The 19,358-nt window shown below is 51.4% G+C and overlaps 2 protein-coding genes across 3 annotated transcripts in view; one reads left to right on the forward strand and one right to left on the reverse strand.

Moving 5' to 3' along the window:
• CHRNB2 (cholinergic receptor nicotinic beta 2 subunit) lies at window positions 1-17,083 on the forward strand. Its single transcript, XM_020797307.3, has 6 exons — window positions 1-623; window positions 6,052-6,197; window positions 7,236-7,280; window positions 7,979-8,088; window positions 9,048-10,068; window positions 13,780-17,083. Exons 1-6 carry the CDS (start codon window positions 560-562, stop codon window positions 13,948-13,950), a joined length of 1,557 nt encoding a protein of 518 aa, XP_020652966.2. The 5' UTR covers window positions 1-559; the 3' UTR covers window positions 13,951-17,083.
• ADAR (adenosine deaminase RNA specific) overlaps window positions 16,927-19,358 on the reverse strand; it is a 23,205-nt gene continuing 20,773 nt past the window's right edge. For both annotated transcript variants that reach the window (XM_072984259.2, XM_072984261.2), the window contains exon 15: window positions 16,927-19,219. In XM_072984259.2, coding sequence (XP_072840360.2) covers window positions 18,979-19,219 — 241 coding nt within the window. In that variant the 3' untranslated portion in view covers window positions 16,927-18,978. The remainder of the gene's footprint in view (window positions 19,220-19,358) is intronic.

A 19,358-nucleotide genomic window follows, 5' to 3' on the forward strand; every position in this document is an offset into this window, starting at 1 on the left:
AGCCAGGAGGCGGCGGAGGTGGGTGTGGGGAAGGGAAGATCCAACAGTAAGGGGGCAGGGGGGGGCTCCCAGGCTTGGCGCAGGCTCCCAAACTCTCCCCCCCCACACTCCGTCGCCACGTTTCTCCAACCCCTTTCCAGACAAGGAGAGCTTCAGCACCGCGGAGAGCGCACGACGCCCGCTTTCAGCACCACGGAGAGCGCCCGGCTGTCGGCTTTCAGCACCACGGAGAGCGCACGGCCGGCCGGCCCCGTTGCGGAGCGGCGGCTCGGAGGGGGGAGAGATAGGGCCAGCAAGACCCTATCTCTCTAATTTTTTTGGGGGGGGGAGAAGATCTCAGCTCCTCCCCAAACCCGCCTCTGAGAAGCCTCCATCGCTTGCAGGTCCCCCATCACCCCCTCCCCACGAAAACCCGCTTGATGCGACTCCTGATCCCCAAAGGAATGGCCCGGATCCCCTCCTTGTAGGGCGCGCGGCCCACCTTGCACCGTGGGGAGGGAAGAGCGGTGGAGGGGGGAGGAAGGAAGAGAGAGAAGAGGATGATGTATTGAGGAAGAGCATGGATCCCCCGCCCGCCTCCATGGCGCTTCTCGTCTGCCTCTGCCTTCTGGGCACCATGCGAAGTAAGTATTGAAACACCCCCTCCCTTAAAAAAAATCTTTTCCTCCCCCCCCCTCCTCGGATTTTTTAGAGCGAGATGCTTCAACCTCTTTTCAACCCAGGCAATGGAGGGCTTTGTTAGATGCGGCCAGAAAGAACCCCCCTTTCCGCCCCTAAGGAGCGAGCCGGAAGGTAGCAGCAGCTGGCGAGGAGTCCGGTTCTATTATTATGATGATGATCATCTCGCTACATTATGTTCTGGAGGATACGTCAGCGACTCTTCCAGAGAGAGGGTTCCCTCCCACCTTCACCGCCCCCCCCACTCCACAGGCTTTCTCGTGGCCTTAGTGGTGGGCCTTGACCGGCCCTCGTAACCTCAGCCTTTGGAAATAGTTAGTGTTCCCCCCCCCACAGGCCAAGCTGAAGCTATATTTCGAACCCACTCCTTCCTCAGATGCCGGTGTTTCGTGAGACAGGTGTCGGCAAGGTCACTGTCCTGTCCCACCCTTCCCCAAATGGAACCCCCACCCGAAATCAAGAGGGAAACTGCACACGTTGGGGGGTGGGTGGGGGAAAGGCAATATCATATATTGGTGTAACTCTGTATAGGTGTCAATGTGTGAAAGAGGAAACAGAGATACATATATAGGATGCCCGTCCAGCTCTGTATTTCTAAGAGATAAATAGATAATTGAGCAGGCCAATCTATGTCCCGTTTTGGGATGGATGGGTCTTAGGGAATGTACAAGACCTGGCAGAATTTTGTGAGATTTCAGCCTTTCGCCTCCAACGGGTAGGAAATTGCATGCCGCCAAAAAGTTCATCGTCAAGCCATGAAGAAGAAGGGGGGGGGTCCCAAAGGGTGCAGAGATCATACGAGGGAGAGGATCGGGGTGGGGTGGGGTCCAAAGAGGAACATAAAGTGACGGGATATTTTGGATGTCAAAAGATGATTATAGCAGCTAAGGTGTGGCTGTGGATAGCTCAGGGGTTTAAGTCTGATTGTGGAGCCAGAGGTTGGGGGTTCGATTCCCCCTTCCCGCTATGTGGTTCCAAGATGATGATGATGATAAAGATGGCTCATTGAAGCTAGTGATCGGTTGTTTCCAGCAGGCAGCTTTTATCCCACATCCAGCTTTTTCTCAAGCATGGCTGGGGGAGTTGAGCCCAACATAAGCCTTGAATGGATTTAGACCACACCGTGCCCTGTTTTACTTAATGTACTGCGCTTTATATACAGTCTATACATAATTGATAAAATAAATATTCAATTGCAAGGTGCTTTGGGTGGGGGGCTGCTTAGAAAGACAGGATGTTCACAAATCAAACAAGCACAGCCATGGAGAAGATCCAAATATCTCCAGATGTGTTTGGACATCTATCATCCTCCCTCCCCCCCATGTGCTGGCTAACTGGGGCAGATGGGAGTTGGAGTCTGAAACAGCTGTGGGGTACTGGGTTTTTGAATCTGAAACAAAGGGCCCCGGGCTTTCAGAGCAGACGCTGCGTTTCAAGACAGGAAGCTTTGCAAATAATAATTAACACCGTCGTATTGATTCTGACTTACGGTGGACAAACCTTTCCAAGGTTTTGCAGGTAGGGAATATTCAGAAGTCGTTTATCATTCCCTTCTTTCGGGGGCAGCCCTGGGACTGTGCAGCTTGCCCAAGGCCACCCAGGCTGGCTCTTCTCCCTGGAAGCACAGTGGGGGGAATCGAACTCACAACCTCTGTCTCTGCAAACAGAAACTTAACCCCCCCTGAATTCTCTAGCCCTCCCCTTTATCTGCTGCCTCTTTTTGACAGCCCTGAGAATGAAAATATGAATCACAACTACGAGCTACCCTTAGGATCGGAGTCCATCTGCTTCACACTGCTGGTTGTTGGGGAACATGGGTGGGTGTGGGTGCTTTTCTGTCCATGTCTTATGGAATTTCCATGGGATTTTTTTGGGGGGGGTGTTAGACAGGCTGGACCGGAGGCATCTTCATCTGTTCTTTTAAGCTGCCGTACTGTTCTTTTAAGCCACGATAATTAGGTAACAAGGAGACCTTCCCAGATACCGTGGATTTGTCCAGAAAGACAAATAAACAGGGGGGGGGTGTGTGTGGAATCAAATCAAAACCCTCACAAGAAGCTCAACAGACTATTGTATGTTTCGTGAGAAGAAGAAAGCCACTGGGGGGAAAAAAGATAAGAAGTTTTGTATGTAGTGGAAGACAGTAGGGAAAGAGGAAGACAGAACCTGCGATGGACTGATTCGATCAAGGAAACCACCGCTTTCCGTTTGCAAGACCTCAGCTAAAGACGAGCCGAGACAGAATCCACTTTCTTCTGCTTCACACAGTAAGGATGCTTTTTTTTCCTCCTGAAGCATGATGCCTTTTCTTTCTGCTTCGATCCCTCGATACATTCTCCCCCCCCCCAAAAAATGAAGAAAATGTGCTTTCCCCCTTCAGGATCACCCCCGTTCGAAGGCAAATTTAATCAGCGCACTCCATGGTTCATAAGCAGGACCGAGTGAGATTTGTTTCAGCTACAGTCTTATGAAGTGACATTTCCACCTAAGTGGAAGAAATGTTTAAATCCCGGCTTCTCTCCTTTCTTGTAAAATGGAAGAATTGTTTTTTACAGGGGCAGCAATAAAATCGAGAGGTAATCAAGCCGAAGTAAAGTGGCAATGAGTAACAAACCCGTCCGTCCGTCCGTCCGTCCGTCCGTCCGTCCGTCCGTCCCTCCCTCCCTCCCTCCCTCCCTCCCTTCTTTCTTTCTTTCTTTCTTTCTTTCTTTTTGGGGGTTCCCTGAGATTACAAAGGATATTCCAGAAAAGTGACTTCTTTGAACGAACGCTCTGACAGCCATAGAAACGGTCAAGGTTCATCGTTTGACCCCTTGCCTTATCGTAGCCTCTCCAACCTCGCAGGGCGGTTGTGAGGATCCGAATGGAGAGTTCCTCGTCCACCGTTTTGATCTCCTTCAGGAAAAAACCGGAGTACCAGGAGAACAGAGGGTGTACTACGAAGGAGAGTGAAACCCCATCAGCACCCGCTGAGGGATGATGGGTGTGGTAGTCTGACAACCTCGAGAGGAGCGGGAAGGGCCGGCCCGAGTTCAAGAATCCGCACACGGACGCTCGGATCCAAGACTCAGCTGTCGGTTTGTATCTTGAGGATGCTGGCAGGCGGAGAGAGGTGGCATAGGATCTGATGCTCCCATCCACCCTGGGGAATATATATTTTCCAGAGAGTTGGTTTATCTCCCGCCCTGCTCCTCCTCCAATCGATACTTCCCAAAGCCTCTTTGTTCAAGCCATTGCCTCTGTTTTCGAACGGCCTGTCAGAAAGAGAGGCCGGCGGATTTGATGGATCGCAGCCCTCTCCAACCGGCGGGCAAGGAAGGGAGGAAACAGCCCGTCTCTTGTCCGCCACGGCCCTATCAAATAGGGTTGCCATGTTTTTTCCCGTCCTGATGCTCCTGTGCCTTTCCACAGCAGCACAATATAGCAGTTTCAGCCAATAGGAGAGGGTACCCAACCCTATCTAAAGGATGTTTAACAGATTTTATTTCCTCCCTGGTGGTCCTGATTACCAGCTCTTTTCTCTCTGATGCTCCTGACTACCAACTCCTCTCTCTCGGATGCTCCTGTGCTGTTCACAAAATTTCATACGTTAGAAATTCAACTACTGCAGCCGCAGCCAAAGGAGATTTTTGAGGGTGATTTGATGACACGCCGCAAAAAACGACTGAAAAAAGGTTAGTTTCGGGGGTAAGGCAATATTTGCTAAACCTGGTTCTTCAATCTCGATCTTCCTGTTCCTCCGGCTCCACAGAGAATATTGGCGCTCTGCTATTCATCATCAGAACAACGACCCTCCGAAGTAGGCCAGTTGGGGAGGCAAGACCAGGCAGACCGAAGGTCAAGGAGACCGAATCATCGCCAAGGGATCTAGACACGCCGTGCCCGTTAGAAGAAGACACCTCGGGGTCTCGAAAGCTCCTTTTTTTGCGTTCCTCTCCCCACGAGATGTTCTGGAATTTTTTTCTAGTGGCCATTCCCATTGTTTTCTTCCCCCCTCTGAACCGGCTGGGATTAAAAATAAACCCAGGTCTGGTGGAGAGATAAGGGACCGGCCGGGCGGCTCCGGCTGCCGATGACGCCTGGCCTGGCCCAGAAAGCCAACGGCTCTTGGCGGGCCGTAATTCTGAGCAAGCTGGGGAGGTGCTGACATTTTCACGGCCTGCCAAAATAGGATCGTGAATGCTTTGGATTAGCTCTGACCTCAGGGGATGTGGGGGGGGGGTTGGAAGCCTGCCCGGCCTGCAGGAACTTGACTCACATGGCCAGGGGAAAAAGAGAGAGAGAGAGAGAAACGAAGACGCAGCTGCTGTTCCAGCCTCCGAGGACGGATAGGGGAAGGCGAAGCGGTGCCAGGCCGGGGAGAAAATCTTGCTCAGCCCAGCCGGCCGAGATTTGTGAAATTCACGGCGGGGACAGGCGGCAGCAGGTTTAGAAACACCTCCGACAAGCAGGGTGGGCAGAGAGCACGAACCGGCCTTCTTATCGGAGACTCCATCTCCAGGGGCAGTCTACCTGCAGAGACCGGTGGCTCAAGAGCAAAGACAGAGAGACGGAGCAGGCATTTTTTAAAATATTACTTTCAAACAGCCCTCTCAAAGTCACTGCCCCCCCCCAACTGGCTCTCCTTGCATCCGCTTTGTTGCCTCCCAGCCACAGGGCGACACTGCAAGGTCAGCGTGAGCCGCTCTTTGAACGCTGCGGTGTTCCTTCTCTACCGTTTAGTGAAGTCCGCCTTCTGAATCTGAAAAGGAACCAAAAAGTTAACAGTTACTTTGCAAACAGAACTGACACTCGTTAAATTAGTTGTATTGAAATGTAGTTACACCTTTGTTACTGGAGAAAGTAACTGCTCACAAGTAACTAGATCTTGGGCCCCGTTTATCCACAACTGGCAACAAACCTCTACTAAACCCACTGTTGACCAGTTTGCAGGCTGGGGTTAGCAACCCGGTAGCGATCTTTTCATTTTTCCATGCTGGACATCGGCCCATGAGCCTGCCGTTAAAAGCAGAAGAGCGAGGACAATTTTTAAAGTTGGCAACCCCAACTTAACCAAAAAGACAACTGAGAGAGAAGGGTCTCCCTCACTTTCTAAAAATCCCACCAAACTTATAACAACCGCAACAAAAAACGAACAACAACAACAACAATAATAATAATCTTTGAATGGCAGAGCTGGAAGGGACCCTATAGATCATCAAGTCCAACCTCAGTCAAGGAGGCACAGTGGGGAATTCGAACTCCCAACCTCTGGACAAGAAGCCCAAGAGACCTCAACTATGGGGCTATCCAGAAGGGTCTTTTGGGGTGTGATTTCTCAAGGGGCCTGTAGCTCACTCTGTCCCTTCTTGCCCTCCTCTCCAAACCCCACAGGGTCGCTGGCCACTGACACCGAAGAGCGGCTGGTGGAGCATCTTCTGGACCCGGCCCGGTACAACAAGCTGATCCGCCCGGCCACCAATGGCTCCGAATTGGTCACGGTGCAACTGATGGTCTCGTTGGCCCAGCTCATCAGCGTGGTATGGATGATGGGGAAAGAGGGGGAGATCGGAGGAGAGGATGGACCGGGAGGTGGGGGGGAGCCACCTAATTGGGTTTATCCTAGCGATGGCGGGTGGGGTTGAAGCACAACACCATCGTCCTCATCATCTTAGAGCTGCAGAGCTGGAAGGGACCGGATGGATCATGGAGTGGGGGAAGGAAGCCTAGTGGGAGGAATCAAACTCCCAACCTCTGGCCCCGCAGCCAGAGACCTAACTGGGGAGGGGGGGTCTTCATAGCCTAGCCTCTGTCTCCTGAAGATGACAGGGAGGAACGGAAGACCGTCACCATCATCCCACTTCCAGCTGCCGAACAACAGGATAAATTTAGGTCCGCTGGAGCAGCTCAGCTGCTCTTAGGCCCCCGAGGGCGCGATGGGCGATTTCTCCCGACACTTGGGGCTCCCAAGAGGGTGCCCCACCATGGCTGAAAAAAAGCCATCGCAGAGTTCGCCTCTGAGACCAAACCCCCAATTAAAGGGGGACCCGATCCGAGTTCGTTTTCCAGACCACTTGAAAGCCGAATTGAACCTGCATAAGGGCTGGCACCCCTGAGGCTTCCTGCCAGGTCCGGCTGCTCAGATTTCGGACCCGTGACTGCGAGGCTACGCCAATGCCACCGTTATCATCCTGGCTGGGGATGATGGGGGATGTAATCTAAGAGAGCTGGAGAGCATTGGGAAAAGGACGGTGGGGGAGGAAATAAATTTTATGCATTATATACAGAAGGAGCCCCATATCTGTGAGATCAGTATCCACGGATTCACTTATCCACAGTCTGAAAATATAAAAAGGAAAAATCCTAGAAATGTATATTTCTAAAGATGACATTATCAGAACCGGCCGCTAGAGGGAGCCAAAGAACATGCTGTGTATGGTGTCGGCTGTCAAAACAGTGTTTGCTGTTATCTGCATGTTTCAGTATCTGCGGGAGGCTCGGCCAGTGTTTATTCCAGTTTTTTTTTAATTGGGCGTCTTTGATGTCCTCTCCCTTTCTGCCTTTTTCTTCTTCCCCAGCATGAAAGAGAACAGATCATGACTACGAATGTGTGGCTGACACAGGTAAGACCTCCTCCACTCCGTTTCCGCACTGAATGACGGTTTGCGCATTCTGACAATCACTCCTGCATATCGGTCTCCTGCTCCTTTTAAAGCAGGATTTTGAAAAAAATAAATAAATGGAAACATTGCCACCCCCTCCTTTTTTGGATGAGAAAAAGAGAGAGCCAGGCAGAACTTGTAGAAGAACCACAGAATTAAGAGAGTCGGAAGGGATTTTAGGATTCTAGACCATCCCCGACACCCTTTGGTGCAGAAAGCAAATAGAATAGAACCTCTCTTAGTATCCGCTGGTACACTTATCCGCGCTGCTTGAAAATACAAAATAAAAAAAAAATCTTGGCCTGCAGCTCAAATCTATGTTCCTTGCCATTTCCAAGCCTTGGGTCTAATCCTGCTCCTGAATAACAAAGAATAAGGCTGCTCTCCCCCTCGGTACAAGACCCAGCCTGATTATTTGGAGGCTGGCTTTGGAAAGGGTGTCTCTCAACTGGAATCGACCGATCAGAAGTGATCGTATTTATCATCCTGGCTCGGCGGCACCTTCTGCCGGCTGAATCTTGTACGAGAGGCTCCCCCAGGGCAATGGGGGAAAGGCTGGGGGTGAGCTTAAGGTGGCAGCCGGAGGGAGGGGGAGACCTTGGCATGGGTCCCCAGCTTTTGACCATGTCTCCTCGGGGACCCTCTTCCCGCCCCTGCAGGAATGGGAAGATTATCGCCTGACCTGGAACCCGGAAGAGTTTGACGATATGAAGAAGGTGCGCCTGCCCTCCAAGCACATCTGGCTTCCAGATGTTGTACTTTATAACAAGTAGGTACTGAAGCTTTCTGTGACCCAGGGCTTCGTGATTCTGGGGCTTAAGAGATGGGTAGATGAGTTTTCCCTCTGTTGAGGGCTGGGTTTCCTTGGGGAAAATCTGCCAGGTAGGGCAGATAACGGTAGCAGAGATAACAAAACCCAACAGGAGATGCATTCACCCTGTTTTATACCGTGCTCCATGTTTCTTTAATTTGTCTCTTTTCTCCCTTGGTGGCCCTTTCTCTTTTCTCTCCCCCCCCCCCCCGCATGAGCCTTATCATTTTTACTCCCCGAGACTCTTTCCCCAATACCCAATGATATCTTACCATTTTAATCCTTCGTATTCCTGGATGAGACATGATCAGAGATAAGGAAGGTGGGAGGAGATGATCAGAGATAAGTAAAGGTGGAAGAAATGATCAGAGATAAGAGAGGGTGGTTGGAAATGATCAGAGATAAGAAAGGGGTGGTAGGGAATGATCAGAGATAAGTAAAGGTGGAAGAAATGATCCGAGATAAGTAAAGGTGGAAGAAATGATCAGAGATAAGAGAGGGGTGGTAGGGAATGATCAGAGATAAGTAAAGGTGGAAGAAATGACCAGAGATAAGTAAAGGTGGAAGAAATGATCAGAGATAAGAGAGGGTGGTTGGAAATGATCAGAGATAAGTAAAGGTGGAAGAAATGATCAGAGATAAGAGAGGGTGATTGGAAATGATCAGAGATAAGAAGGGGTGGTCGGAGATGATCAGAGATAAGTAAAGGTGGAGGAAATGATGAGAGATAAGAGAGGGTGGTTGGAAATGATCAGAGATAAGAAGGGGTGGTCGGAGATGATCAGAGATAAGAAGGGACACACAGGCCGCATCAGAGATGAAAATGAGCCCATGGCTTGGTTTGTGATGCCTAGAACAGAGTACGTCAGTTTCTCAGGCTTCTCCATTGGTATCCCTCTCTTCCCCCCTCCCGCCAGTGCCGACGGGATGTATGAGGTCTCCTTCTACTCCAACGCCGTGGTGTCTTACGACGGCAGCATCTTCTGGCTCCCTCCGGCCATCTACAAGAGCGCCTGCAAGATCGAGGTGAAGCACTTCCCGTTCGACCAGCAAAACTGCACCATGAAGTTCCGCTCGTGGACCTACGACCGCACCGAGATCGACCTGGTGCTGAAGAACGACGTAGCCAGCTTGGACGACTTCACCCCCAGCGGCGAGTGGGACATCATCGCCCTCCCGGGCCGGCGCAACGAGAACCCCAACGACTCGACCTACGTGGACATCACCTACGACTTCATCATCCGCCGGAAGCCGCTCTTCTACACCATCAACTTGATCATCCCTTGCATCCTGATCACGTCCTTGGCCATCCTGGTCTTCTACTTGCCCTCCGACTGCGGGGAGAAGATGACCCTCTGCATCTCGGTCCTCCTGGCGCTCACCGTCTTCCTCCTCCTCATCTCCAAGATTGTGCCGCCCACCTCGCTGGACGTGCCCCTCGTGGGGAAGTACCTGATGTTCACCATGGTCCTGGTGACCTTCTCCATCGTCACCAGCGTCTGCGTGCTGAACGTCCACCACCGCTCGCCCACCACCCACACCATGCCCCCCTGGGTCAAGGTGGTCTTCCTGGACAAGCTGCCCACCCTCCTCTTCATGAAACAGCCGCGGCAAAACTGCGCCCGCCAACGCTTGCGGCAGAAACGCCAGAGCCAGGAGAAGTCTACCGGCAGCTTCTTCCTGCGAGAGGGGGCTCGGTCCTGCACGTGTTACGTCAACCCTTCCGCCGCCAAGACGTTCGGGGCAGGGGGCGCCGGCAACAGCGGCGGCGGGAGGCCCTTCACGGAAACGCCCGAGGGGGTCAATGGCTATCGGGAGAAGCCGGGTCAAACGGTGCCGCCGGCCCCGCCGGGCCAGTGTTCCTGCGGGCTGGAAGAGGCGGTCGATGGAGTGCGCTTCATCGCGGACCACATGAAGAGTGAAGATGATGATCAGAGCGTGAGTATGACTCACCTACACCGGCAAGGGGAGGCGGGTTAGACTAGATGACCTTTGAAGGGACCCTTCTAAAGCTAAAACCCCACCTTTCTACTAGGAAAATCCCGGGCAAAAAGAAAGAGGGAAGCTTTGGGTGTTTTTAGCACATGGATTAAAGGGCACAGCATCTCCCACTTGCAGTGAGGGTGGGGTTGGTCTAGATGACCTCTAATGTTCTCTGGGTTAAAAAAAAAAGCTTTAGAGTCCCTTTTTGGGGGAGGTGGAAAGGAGAAAGAGCTGGCGTTGATGTGAACCGCTAGGTCATCATAGAGCAACACCTTTGAGATTTGCAACCGCGTGGGTCTGGGTGGCCCATTCCGTATCTCATCACGTCTAAAAAGTTTGATTTTCGACCTGGGGAGCTCCAAGCCGTTCTCCCGCAGCTGGGAAGACCCACGCCTTCCAAATCAGACACGATTCCTGTGAATTAAAAGACGTCTCAATGCCTTGAGCCGAGACACTCTGGCAGCCTCGCCCCGCTTGCCGATCCGGCGTGCTGCCTCTGACGGAAAGAGGATCACACAGAGAGGTCCCGATCCACCAAGGTCGGGAGATTCCCAGACAAAGCCAAGAGATTGGGATGGCATTAAGAGTCTGAGGTGTGTAAAAATAATGGCGAGTCGGAGCCAGGGCGGGATGCACCAGTGCTTGAGGTCGGAGTTCGAATCTTTCATGGGGCCTCCTTGACCGGGGCTGGACTGGATGATCTATAGGATCCCTTCTTGCTCATCGGTTCTAAGATGACGAGGATGACATCCGGAGCCTCCCTTTGCCAAGTTCTCTCCATTGCTTATGGGGGGGATCTCTCTGGGGGGGGGCAAAGAGGTTGCGTCTGGCCCCGTTTTTTCTGCCTAAGGAGGGAGTCAAAGCCGGATGTCCTTTGGTGACCCTCCCTCTCCCTTCCCCGGCCGCTCGCTCGGCAGCCGTGTTCCTCCGGCTGAGCAGTGAGACACGAGAGAATCAATATTTTTCCCCCTTCTGCTTGGCTGGGTTCCAGTGCTGAAAGGCGCATGAAATATTCAGGCGTGGGGGAGAGAGAGAGAGAGCGAGAGGCGGGGACGTCGGCGCCCCCAAAGAGGTCCAGAGAAACAGGTTCTGCTTTCTCCCCTGCTGGCCAGGAAGGTGGGGAGGCGTGGTGGTGGTGATGATGATGATGGGGGGAGGCCTCCCGAGAGCGGACACTCACTGCCCCCCCATGTGGCGTCTGTGATCAGAAGCCCCCGCGTCTCTTCCCTGTGGCTGATCCAAACCCGGAGGCTTCGCCAGGCCCTTTCTGAATCTGAGGATGCTCAGGTCCCCCGGGCAACCCCGGATGGCAAGTTTTCAGCGGTTGCCATGGGAACCAGCAAGGAGGAACAATCTGGAGCTCAAGCCGATCCAGGCTCGGGGTCAAGGGGTTCGAGCAAGAGAGGCAGCAGGAGGAGTGCGGGAGACAGACACGGTCCGGTCTGTTTGACCCCAACGGAGGAGCAGCTGGATAACACAATGGTCGAGGTGGGGAGTTCGAATCCCCTCCTGTGCCTCCTTGAGAGGGGCTGGCCTTCAGGATCTGACAACTGACCCTTTCCAGGGAGAAAAGACTCCAAAGTGCTTTACCCTTCCCTTCCTCAAGGGGGAGCCCTTGGACTTTGCAGCTGGCCCAAGGCTACCCAGGCTGGCTTTTCTCCCAGGAGGCGGTTTGAATCCTCAATGTGGCTTTTAAATTATGCGACTAATAAACCCATGCCAATGTACAGTAGATGAGAACAATCCATGCTTTCCAATACTGTATATAGCTCAAACTGAGCTGGAATATGTATGCCACTGGTGGATTGGATCCAGACTTGACATGCACCATCGGACCAAAGAAAAACATGTTTTTCTAGCCCTTACGCTCTGTGTCAACAACTCCAACCCACTGAAAACATTACCCGGCAGGGCGAGCTATGGTATATTCAGAGCATCCCCTGAAATCAAGAAGAGGGACTTCCCCCTAAGTAGCTAAAGCCCTCGGTGCCATTTTTGAAACTTGCCAGGGCATCATCCTCCTTCCCCATATCATGCCACTATATTTTTTATTATGTATCTGGCTGGGCAGCTTGGTGGTTTAAGTCTGTGGTTGTGGAGCCAGAGGTTGGGAGTTCGAATTCTCCCTGGGATCCCGGGAGAAGAGCCAGCCTGGGTCGCCTTGGGCAAGCTGCCCAGTCCCAAGGGCTCCCCCTAGAGGAAGGGAACGGCAAACCACTTTTGTGTGTTCTCTACCTAGAAACCCCTGAAAATTCAGCATATTTATCATCATCATCATCATCATCATCATCATCATCATCATCATCATCATCATCATCATCATATTTTCTCTACTTTTCAGCTGAATCTGTCTAAAAGCCATTAAAACCATCGGGCTGAATTAGTTTCCCGTTGGTTGGCTGCTCAAATGGAGCAGTGAACCAGGGAACTCATTCGAATCAACAATCCCTTGGTTTTGAAAAATGCCCGTTCCTGGTTTTGTCCCCGAAATCTGGGGACAAATTTCCTGCTGAATTTCAGCATAGTGGCAGGAGGCAAGGGGAGGCCGTGTGGGGCAGACCCCCAGATAAATCCGTGCTGTAGCCGACCCCATCCGCCCTGTGCTCGCCGAAGCTTGGCCGAATTGGGATCTGGATTTGAGGGTGTGTATATATATAGAAATGGCCTAAGAGCGTCCACATCCCAGTTTCTGTCTGAAAGCCCGGTAAATAGGCATAAAAGCAGCCTGACCGAGCCTCGAATCCCGAGGGACGTCCCGTGGATGGGCAAACAAAGGCGATGGATTCAGAGCGACAGGTGACGGCACCCTGCCACCAAGGCCGGCTGGCTTGTTTCGAGCATTTTCATGCTGCCGTGAAAACACCAGGTTTTCAATTTCCCACTAAAAGCAGCAAAAACAAGCAAACGAGAAAGCCATAACAGAGCAAAATCCTGCCACGGAAAGCAGGATCTTAAAAATACACAGCCGGGCCGTCTTCGAGAAAGGACACAAAAATCACCCTTGCTCTTTAAAATATGGAAAGCGGTCGTGCTCCTACTTTGGGAAGTGCCAGATCTGTGAAATATATTAGTTAGTTAGTTAGGCATCCTTCAGTTTTGAAAGACTATGGTGACGTGCTCTGTATGGAGGACTTGGAACAGCGTCTAGTGTGGCTGAAGAGGCCAATTCGAGAGTGACAATCTCTTCCACACGGAAGACAAATCAAATCTGTCCCCTGTCCAGCTCCCTGATTTGGCTGGTTTCGTGACTGCCTCTTTGCCTCGGCCTGCTGGACAAGGGTCTCTTCAAATTGGGAGAGGCCATGATGCACTGCCTGCCTCCAGGCTGAACGGTCAGATATCAGGGTTTCCCATCTGTTGAGGTCTATTCCTCAACAGATCTGGCACTATATATATTCTTGCAAGTAGAGCCAGCCTGGGGAGCCTTGGGCCAGCTGCACCGTCCCAGGGCTCCCTCTAGAGGAAGGGAAGGGTACAGCGCCTCTGAATATTCTCTACCTGAAAAAAGGATTGCCAGGTGTCAGCACTGATTGAATGGCAGATAGTTAGCTGCAGGAGCCATGCATCTAATTATGGGTCAAAGAGATGGCAAACGGTCAAGAAGAAACAATGTCCCCCCCCCCACGACTGATAAGAGATCATCCTCTATCTGTCCTTCTCTCCCAGGTAAGTGAGGATTGGAAATATGTGGCCATGGTGATCGACCGCCTCTTCCTCTGGATTTTTGTTTTCGTCTGCGTCTTCGGCACCATCGGGATGTTCCTCCAGCCGCTGTTCCAGAACTACACCACGAATTCCCTCCTACAGATCCATCAAGCGGCCCCCGGGAGCAAGTAAGAGGCTTGGTTTGCCCGCTTCTCCCCCTTGGAGAACGACGAGCGGGGAAAAACGAACGGACAAAGAGACAGCCCGCTCGGTTCTCGTGCGGACGCCGCCACCCCAAGGTGGAACGAAGAGAGCGGTGACTCTTGATTTCACCCATTATGCCCACTTCCCCCCCAGCTCTTGCTTTAGTTTATCAGGGATACAGTCTTCACGGGGAAAGGAGAACCGGATGGAAACGAATGACATCTCAGCAACAACCAGACCAGATTTGTTGGTAGGGAGAGCACCGTCGTCCTGTAGGGAGTGTCGCTCGGAAGTCGAACATGCACGTGTTGCCTGCAGAAAAGTCCTAGTTTAATCTCTTGATGGTCACTTTTGAAAGGAATCAAGCGACCAGGGAGGGGGGGGGAATCTGCCCCGCTTTGGGACCATGGACAGCTACTGGTGGTCTTTTGAAGCAGATGGTGTTGGAAAATCGGAACAGGCCTTCTAGTTGCTGAGGGGTGGGAAGCAAAAGTGGTGGGTCTGCATGGAGAGGGAAGGGGTCTTTCTGCCCTCTGGTGAATTTGTTCTTTTTTTGAGAAAGACACCCCGGCTTGTGCCAAGGATGGGTTACCAGCTCCCAAACTCAGGGAAATATTATATATATACAGTATATACATCTCTAACTGACCCAGCCCCACCTCATGTCTCCTCAAAGAATCCGCGACAGAGCAGAAAACTTTTGCGGTGAAACCACCGATGCCGATTTTTAAATTCGCAAAGGGATGAGCAGCCAAATTCTCAACCCTACCCTGAGAAATCTAAGCCTTCTTTCTTCCCTTCCGGGACAGTACGATGCCGAGACCACCTTTTCCCTACTCAGGAATGGTCACGCGTGGGGTGCGAGTGGCACATGGACCGGCTTGTCCTGAAGAGCACCGACCCACCCACCCCAAGCAGAAACGTAAGAAGGCTGAGCCTCTCCGTTCCCACCCGAGGTTTCGGTCAGAGAAACCAAAGCTTTAAGGCCACCGATTTTGTGTTTTCCCGACCCCCCCCTCTGCCGTGCCCACCCACCCACTGGCTCCGGAAAGTCCGCCTGCCCCACTTGTAAACCAAATAAAACAATAGATCACAAAGGCAGGGCTGTCCTTGTTTTGAGGTCGCGTGTTTGTGTGTGCATGTTTCAAAAAAAAATAGGGTGGCAGAAACGGTATTCTATACATGCAAAGCATTTTTGAGAGGACCTGGGTCTCAGAATAAGTAGTTAAGACCCTTTAGCTTTACAAAAGCCCCACTCCTGGTGGTTAAAATTAAAAAAAAAACTTGTCACAACTGGAACCTAAGTTGTCCGTTCCCGATAAGAGACAATCCGTAGACTCCTTATGTTTCTTTATAACTTGTCATTCACTGAGAATTATGAATGTATTATACTTTGGGAGAAGAAAAGAGTGGAATAGTTCTGGAACGACACGCAGAACGCTTCGGGATAAACACCCTGGCTGTAACTCTTGCTCTTTATGGGCCTCTTCGCCTTCCCTAAATCGAAGGTCAGGGCTGGCGTTTCTGGTGGGCGGGCGGAAGAGTCCCGGGTTCAAACCCTGACACCTTGGTGGCTAAAACTTCGGGCCCGAAGGTCAAGGGGAAGTCCCAACCTTGGCTGAAAGGGGCTTTCCCCAACTTTAAAAGGGGAAGTGGAGTAAAACCATGAGGTCTGTCCTCAGCCTGAGGGGCATCATCAAACAAGGAGTCCCCCCCCCCACTACCATTGAGGAATCGGGGGGGGGCGCCCTTCCACATTCACCACAGGGACTTTTTTCATTTACAGGCAAGGAACAGACAAAAAGAGATGTCTTTACTTACACCAAACCATCAGGATTTCAGCCCCGTGATCCTGCCTCTTCCTTGATGTTTGAAATGCACCACTGCGTTACTCACATAACTAGGCTACTTTTAATGTTTCTTCCAAACTCTACAGCCCAAGCTACTCCCCCCCCCCCAAAAAAAGCTGTTTTCCTTCACAGGAACCTTGGGAAATGAGCATCACAGAACTGAGTTGGAAGGGGACCTACAAGGCCATCAAGTCCACCCCCTGCTTAAGGGAGGTCCACCGAAGGCCTCTGGCGTTGGAGCGCTCACCCCATCCCGAGGTCATGGGCTCCATCGTTGTACTGCTCTAACAGTTAAGAAGTTTTTCCTGATCTTCAGCTGAAATCTGGCTTTTTGTTGCTTGAGCCCATTGGGGTGGGTCCTGCACTTTGGGGGGGGGAACCAAGAACAGACCCTGGTCCTCTCCCGTTCTAAGGATTTGAAAAAGTGCCGTCGTATCTCCCCTCACCGCTGCTGGCTCTGACGGACCAGCATCGTCCTTTCATCTCACTTTCCTACGTTCTGCAACCCCACCGATTCTGAGCCGGGAACAGCATTTCTTCAAAACTGAAGAGACCCTTCACCAAAAAAAATAAAATGCTTTCATTTATAGAGGAATTAAGAACAACACTGTCTGCTTTCGCCCCTTCTCTCCCCGTCATGCGCAGTCAAAACTCCCCCCTCTGCAACACCAGAGAAAAGGTACAGAAAAAAAAGTTTTTATTATTTCAGGCGGAATGTGATGTCTGGAGTTCTCAAACAAGAGCCATCTAATTAAAAGCAGACTTTTTAAAAAAAAATATGACGTGGGGAAGGAGAAATAAACCTGAATGACAATGATTAGCAGTGGTCTCAGAGAAGAGAGGGAGATTTAAGAGTTTACCGTGAATAAATTTACAACCTTGTTTTGTTTTTAATCTGCTCGCTAAGAGTCTTTGGGAGGAAAGGAGGAGAGCCGGACTCTGCGAGACAAAGGTGGTGGGCTGGCCTTTCGGATTTGAGAGCGTTTGCGTAAGAGATGCTCCCCCCCCGCTCCTCGATTTAATGCCTCTCCCCGCGACATGCCTATCGAAGGGGAAGCGGGTGAATCCGGAGCCCAGCGTCTGGCTGGCCTGCAACACCACCCTTTTTCTTTAAAAAAAAAAAACCGCACAAAACACACACACACACACATAGCCGTCCTTAATGGGTCGGGCGGGTGAGAAAAGGAGGCTCGGCACATTGTTGGAGAAAGGATCCCACAGATTAACTTAAAGATCAAGTGTGTTTTTGTGCCATCTTGGAAGGGGGGGGGGGAAGAAAAGAGTTGGGTTTTTTTAAAGGCAGGCTTCAGGGAAGAAAGGAGAGGCTTGAGGTTTTCAAAAGCCCCTTGCAAAATGACCCTTCCTTTCACTGTTTAAGTTTGGAGAAACCAGCATAAAACATTCTTGCCGGCAGGCTGGGTTTCCACACACAGGGAAAGACATCCTTCGCAATGCACGCACATGTGCGTCTGCATTAAGAAAGGGGTTCAGCCAAACTGAACCTCACCTCCCATCAGAATACGGATTTTGAAAAACAGCGCCTAGTTTCACCATCTCGCCCTCGGGTCCCGCTTCGAAAGGGCTCACTAGCAAAAGCCTGGACTCGCCCCACACAAGCTCCCTGCGTCAGAAAAAAGATTCCACCACACCGACACTATCCGACCGCTCCCCCAAGTTTGGATGCTTTCCGCGGTGAATCTTATCACTGAAATTATAACCTGCCTGCCGGTTCGTGGCTTTGCCGGTAGGAGATACGACTCAAGAACTAGCAAAAGCCACAAACTGGGGGAGGAAAATGTATTCGCGAAGGCTTTCACGGCGGGGATCTAATGGTTGTTGTGGGGTTTTTCGGGCTCTTTGGCCGGGTTCTGAAGGTCGTTCTTGATGCCGGCCACAGAGACCGGCGAAACGTTAGGAAGAACAACCTTCAGAACACGGCCAAAGAGCCCGAAAAACCCACAACCACCATGGGGGAGGAAAAGTCGCTTTTGCTCTTTTGGAAGCAGCTGACGGAGGCCAAATTCATACCCATTAACCCCGTGCCCAGAACAAAGAGGGTCATTCCAATCCAGCGCACCTTAAGACACTTTTCCCCTGGAGATTTTTCTCACTGTTGCCTGACAGGAGGCGTTTCCACTGACCTCAAGGGGCCTGCCTTTACAGGGACGCCCAGTAAAACCTATGATGGGTAGGGAGGAGATTAATGAGGGGTGCAGATCCACAAAGACTGCATTTACACCCATCAGCTCAGCCAATCAAGCTGAGAAGAAAAGGGCCACTGGGCTAAAATATATTCATATATTTTAAACCCCCTGGCCTTCCCTGCCACCAGATGCTCTGGAGCTCGGGAGAGAAGGCAGAAAGCAAAACAGCTGGGCAAGGTGACAGGGAAGGTATAAGGAACGGCTCCATCTTTGTCTGCGCAGAACTAAAACCCACAAGAAGCCTGGATGGTTGAGAGGAAGGCTGGGTATTTGCTTGAGGATGACACTGGCCCCACGGCTTCCGTGGGTCTGGAAAGGAAGACCCCCCCCCCCCCGTGGGCTTTGGAGGAACTATTGACCAAGAGTTCCTTGAGATGTCCAGGAGGACCCAAAGCGAAAAAAAAAAGGTTGGGCTTAGGAAGAAGACACTCCCCGGGAACTCCACCACGACGGTCCAAGGGAGAAACAGAACTTACCGCAGAAGAAAACATATATATATATATATGTGTGTGTGTGTGCGTGCATTTAACTGATGCACTGATTCACAGCTTGAAAAGTGGTTTCAAATCATGGGTTTTTGGGAAAAGCCAAGAGGTGGAAGATGGGAAGCACGTAGCCTGTGGGTGAGTGACTGAAAGAGGAGAGGGCTCACAGACACACACTGATGCTGGTGGATCTTTTTTTTCCTTTCTTTCTCTCTTTCTTTCTCTCTCTCTCTTGCGCACGCTCAGCTCATGTTTGCTGAAAAGGGAGGTGGGTGGTTTTAACAGCAGGGAGTAAAAAATAAAAACCAAGATCCTAAGTCAACATTCTTGCTTCTGTTAAAAAAAAATAAAATAACACAACCCCCCCCCCAAAAAAATAATAATAATTAAAAAACCCCTCTCCCTTTCTCCTGCCTTGAAGGAAAAAAAATAAAGAGAGAGAGAGAAAGAGAGAGAGAGACCAAAATGCACAGCTTTCTAGACGTCGGACAAAACAAAGCTCTTCTCCTCCTGAGGTTTGCAAATCCAATTGCCGTAGCCCATCTCCTGCAACGCCCAGAAGAACTGCCGCTTGGCGATCTGGTACGTGACGGCCGCCTCCTTGGCCTCCGCGTAGACGGTGAACTTTTGCAGGTCCTTGCGGTCCATCTTGGCACAGAGGAGCTGGAAAAGGGCGAAGAGGTTCCTCTTGGAGACCCGCGAGACCTCCAACTTTGGTCTGAGCAGAGGCCGAGGGTGGGGGTGAAGAGAGAAGGGAATATGCAATTATTATAAATGTTCAGCGATATACAGAGCCTCGTGGCACAGAGGTTAAACTGCAGTCCCGCAGGCAAGACTCTGCTCACGACCTGGGACTC

This window comes from Pogona vitticeps, chromosome 15, assembly GCF_051106095.1.
Source record: "Pogona vitticeps strain Pit_001003342236 chromosome 15, PviZW2.1, whole genome shotgun sequence".
NCBI classification, from domain to species: Eukaryota; Metazoa; Chordata; class Lepidosauria; order Squamata; family Agamidae; genus Pogona; species Pogona vitticeps.

Coding starts and splice junctions, on each gene's coding strand:
- CHRNB2 (XM_020797307.3), top strand. CDS start 560: ATGGATCCCCCGCCCGCCTCCATGGCGCTTCTCGTCTGCCTCTGCCTT. Junction 624..6,051: donor CCTTCTGGGCACCATGCGAA/GTAAGTATTGAA, acceptor CAAACCCCACAG/GGTCGCTGGCCACTGACACC. Junction 6,198..7,235: donor TGGCCCAGCTCATCAGCGTG/GTATGGATGATG, acceptor CTTCTTCCCCAG/CATGAAAGAGAACAGATCAT.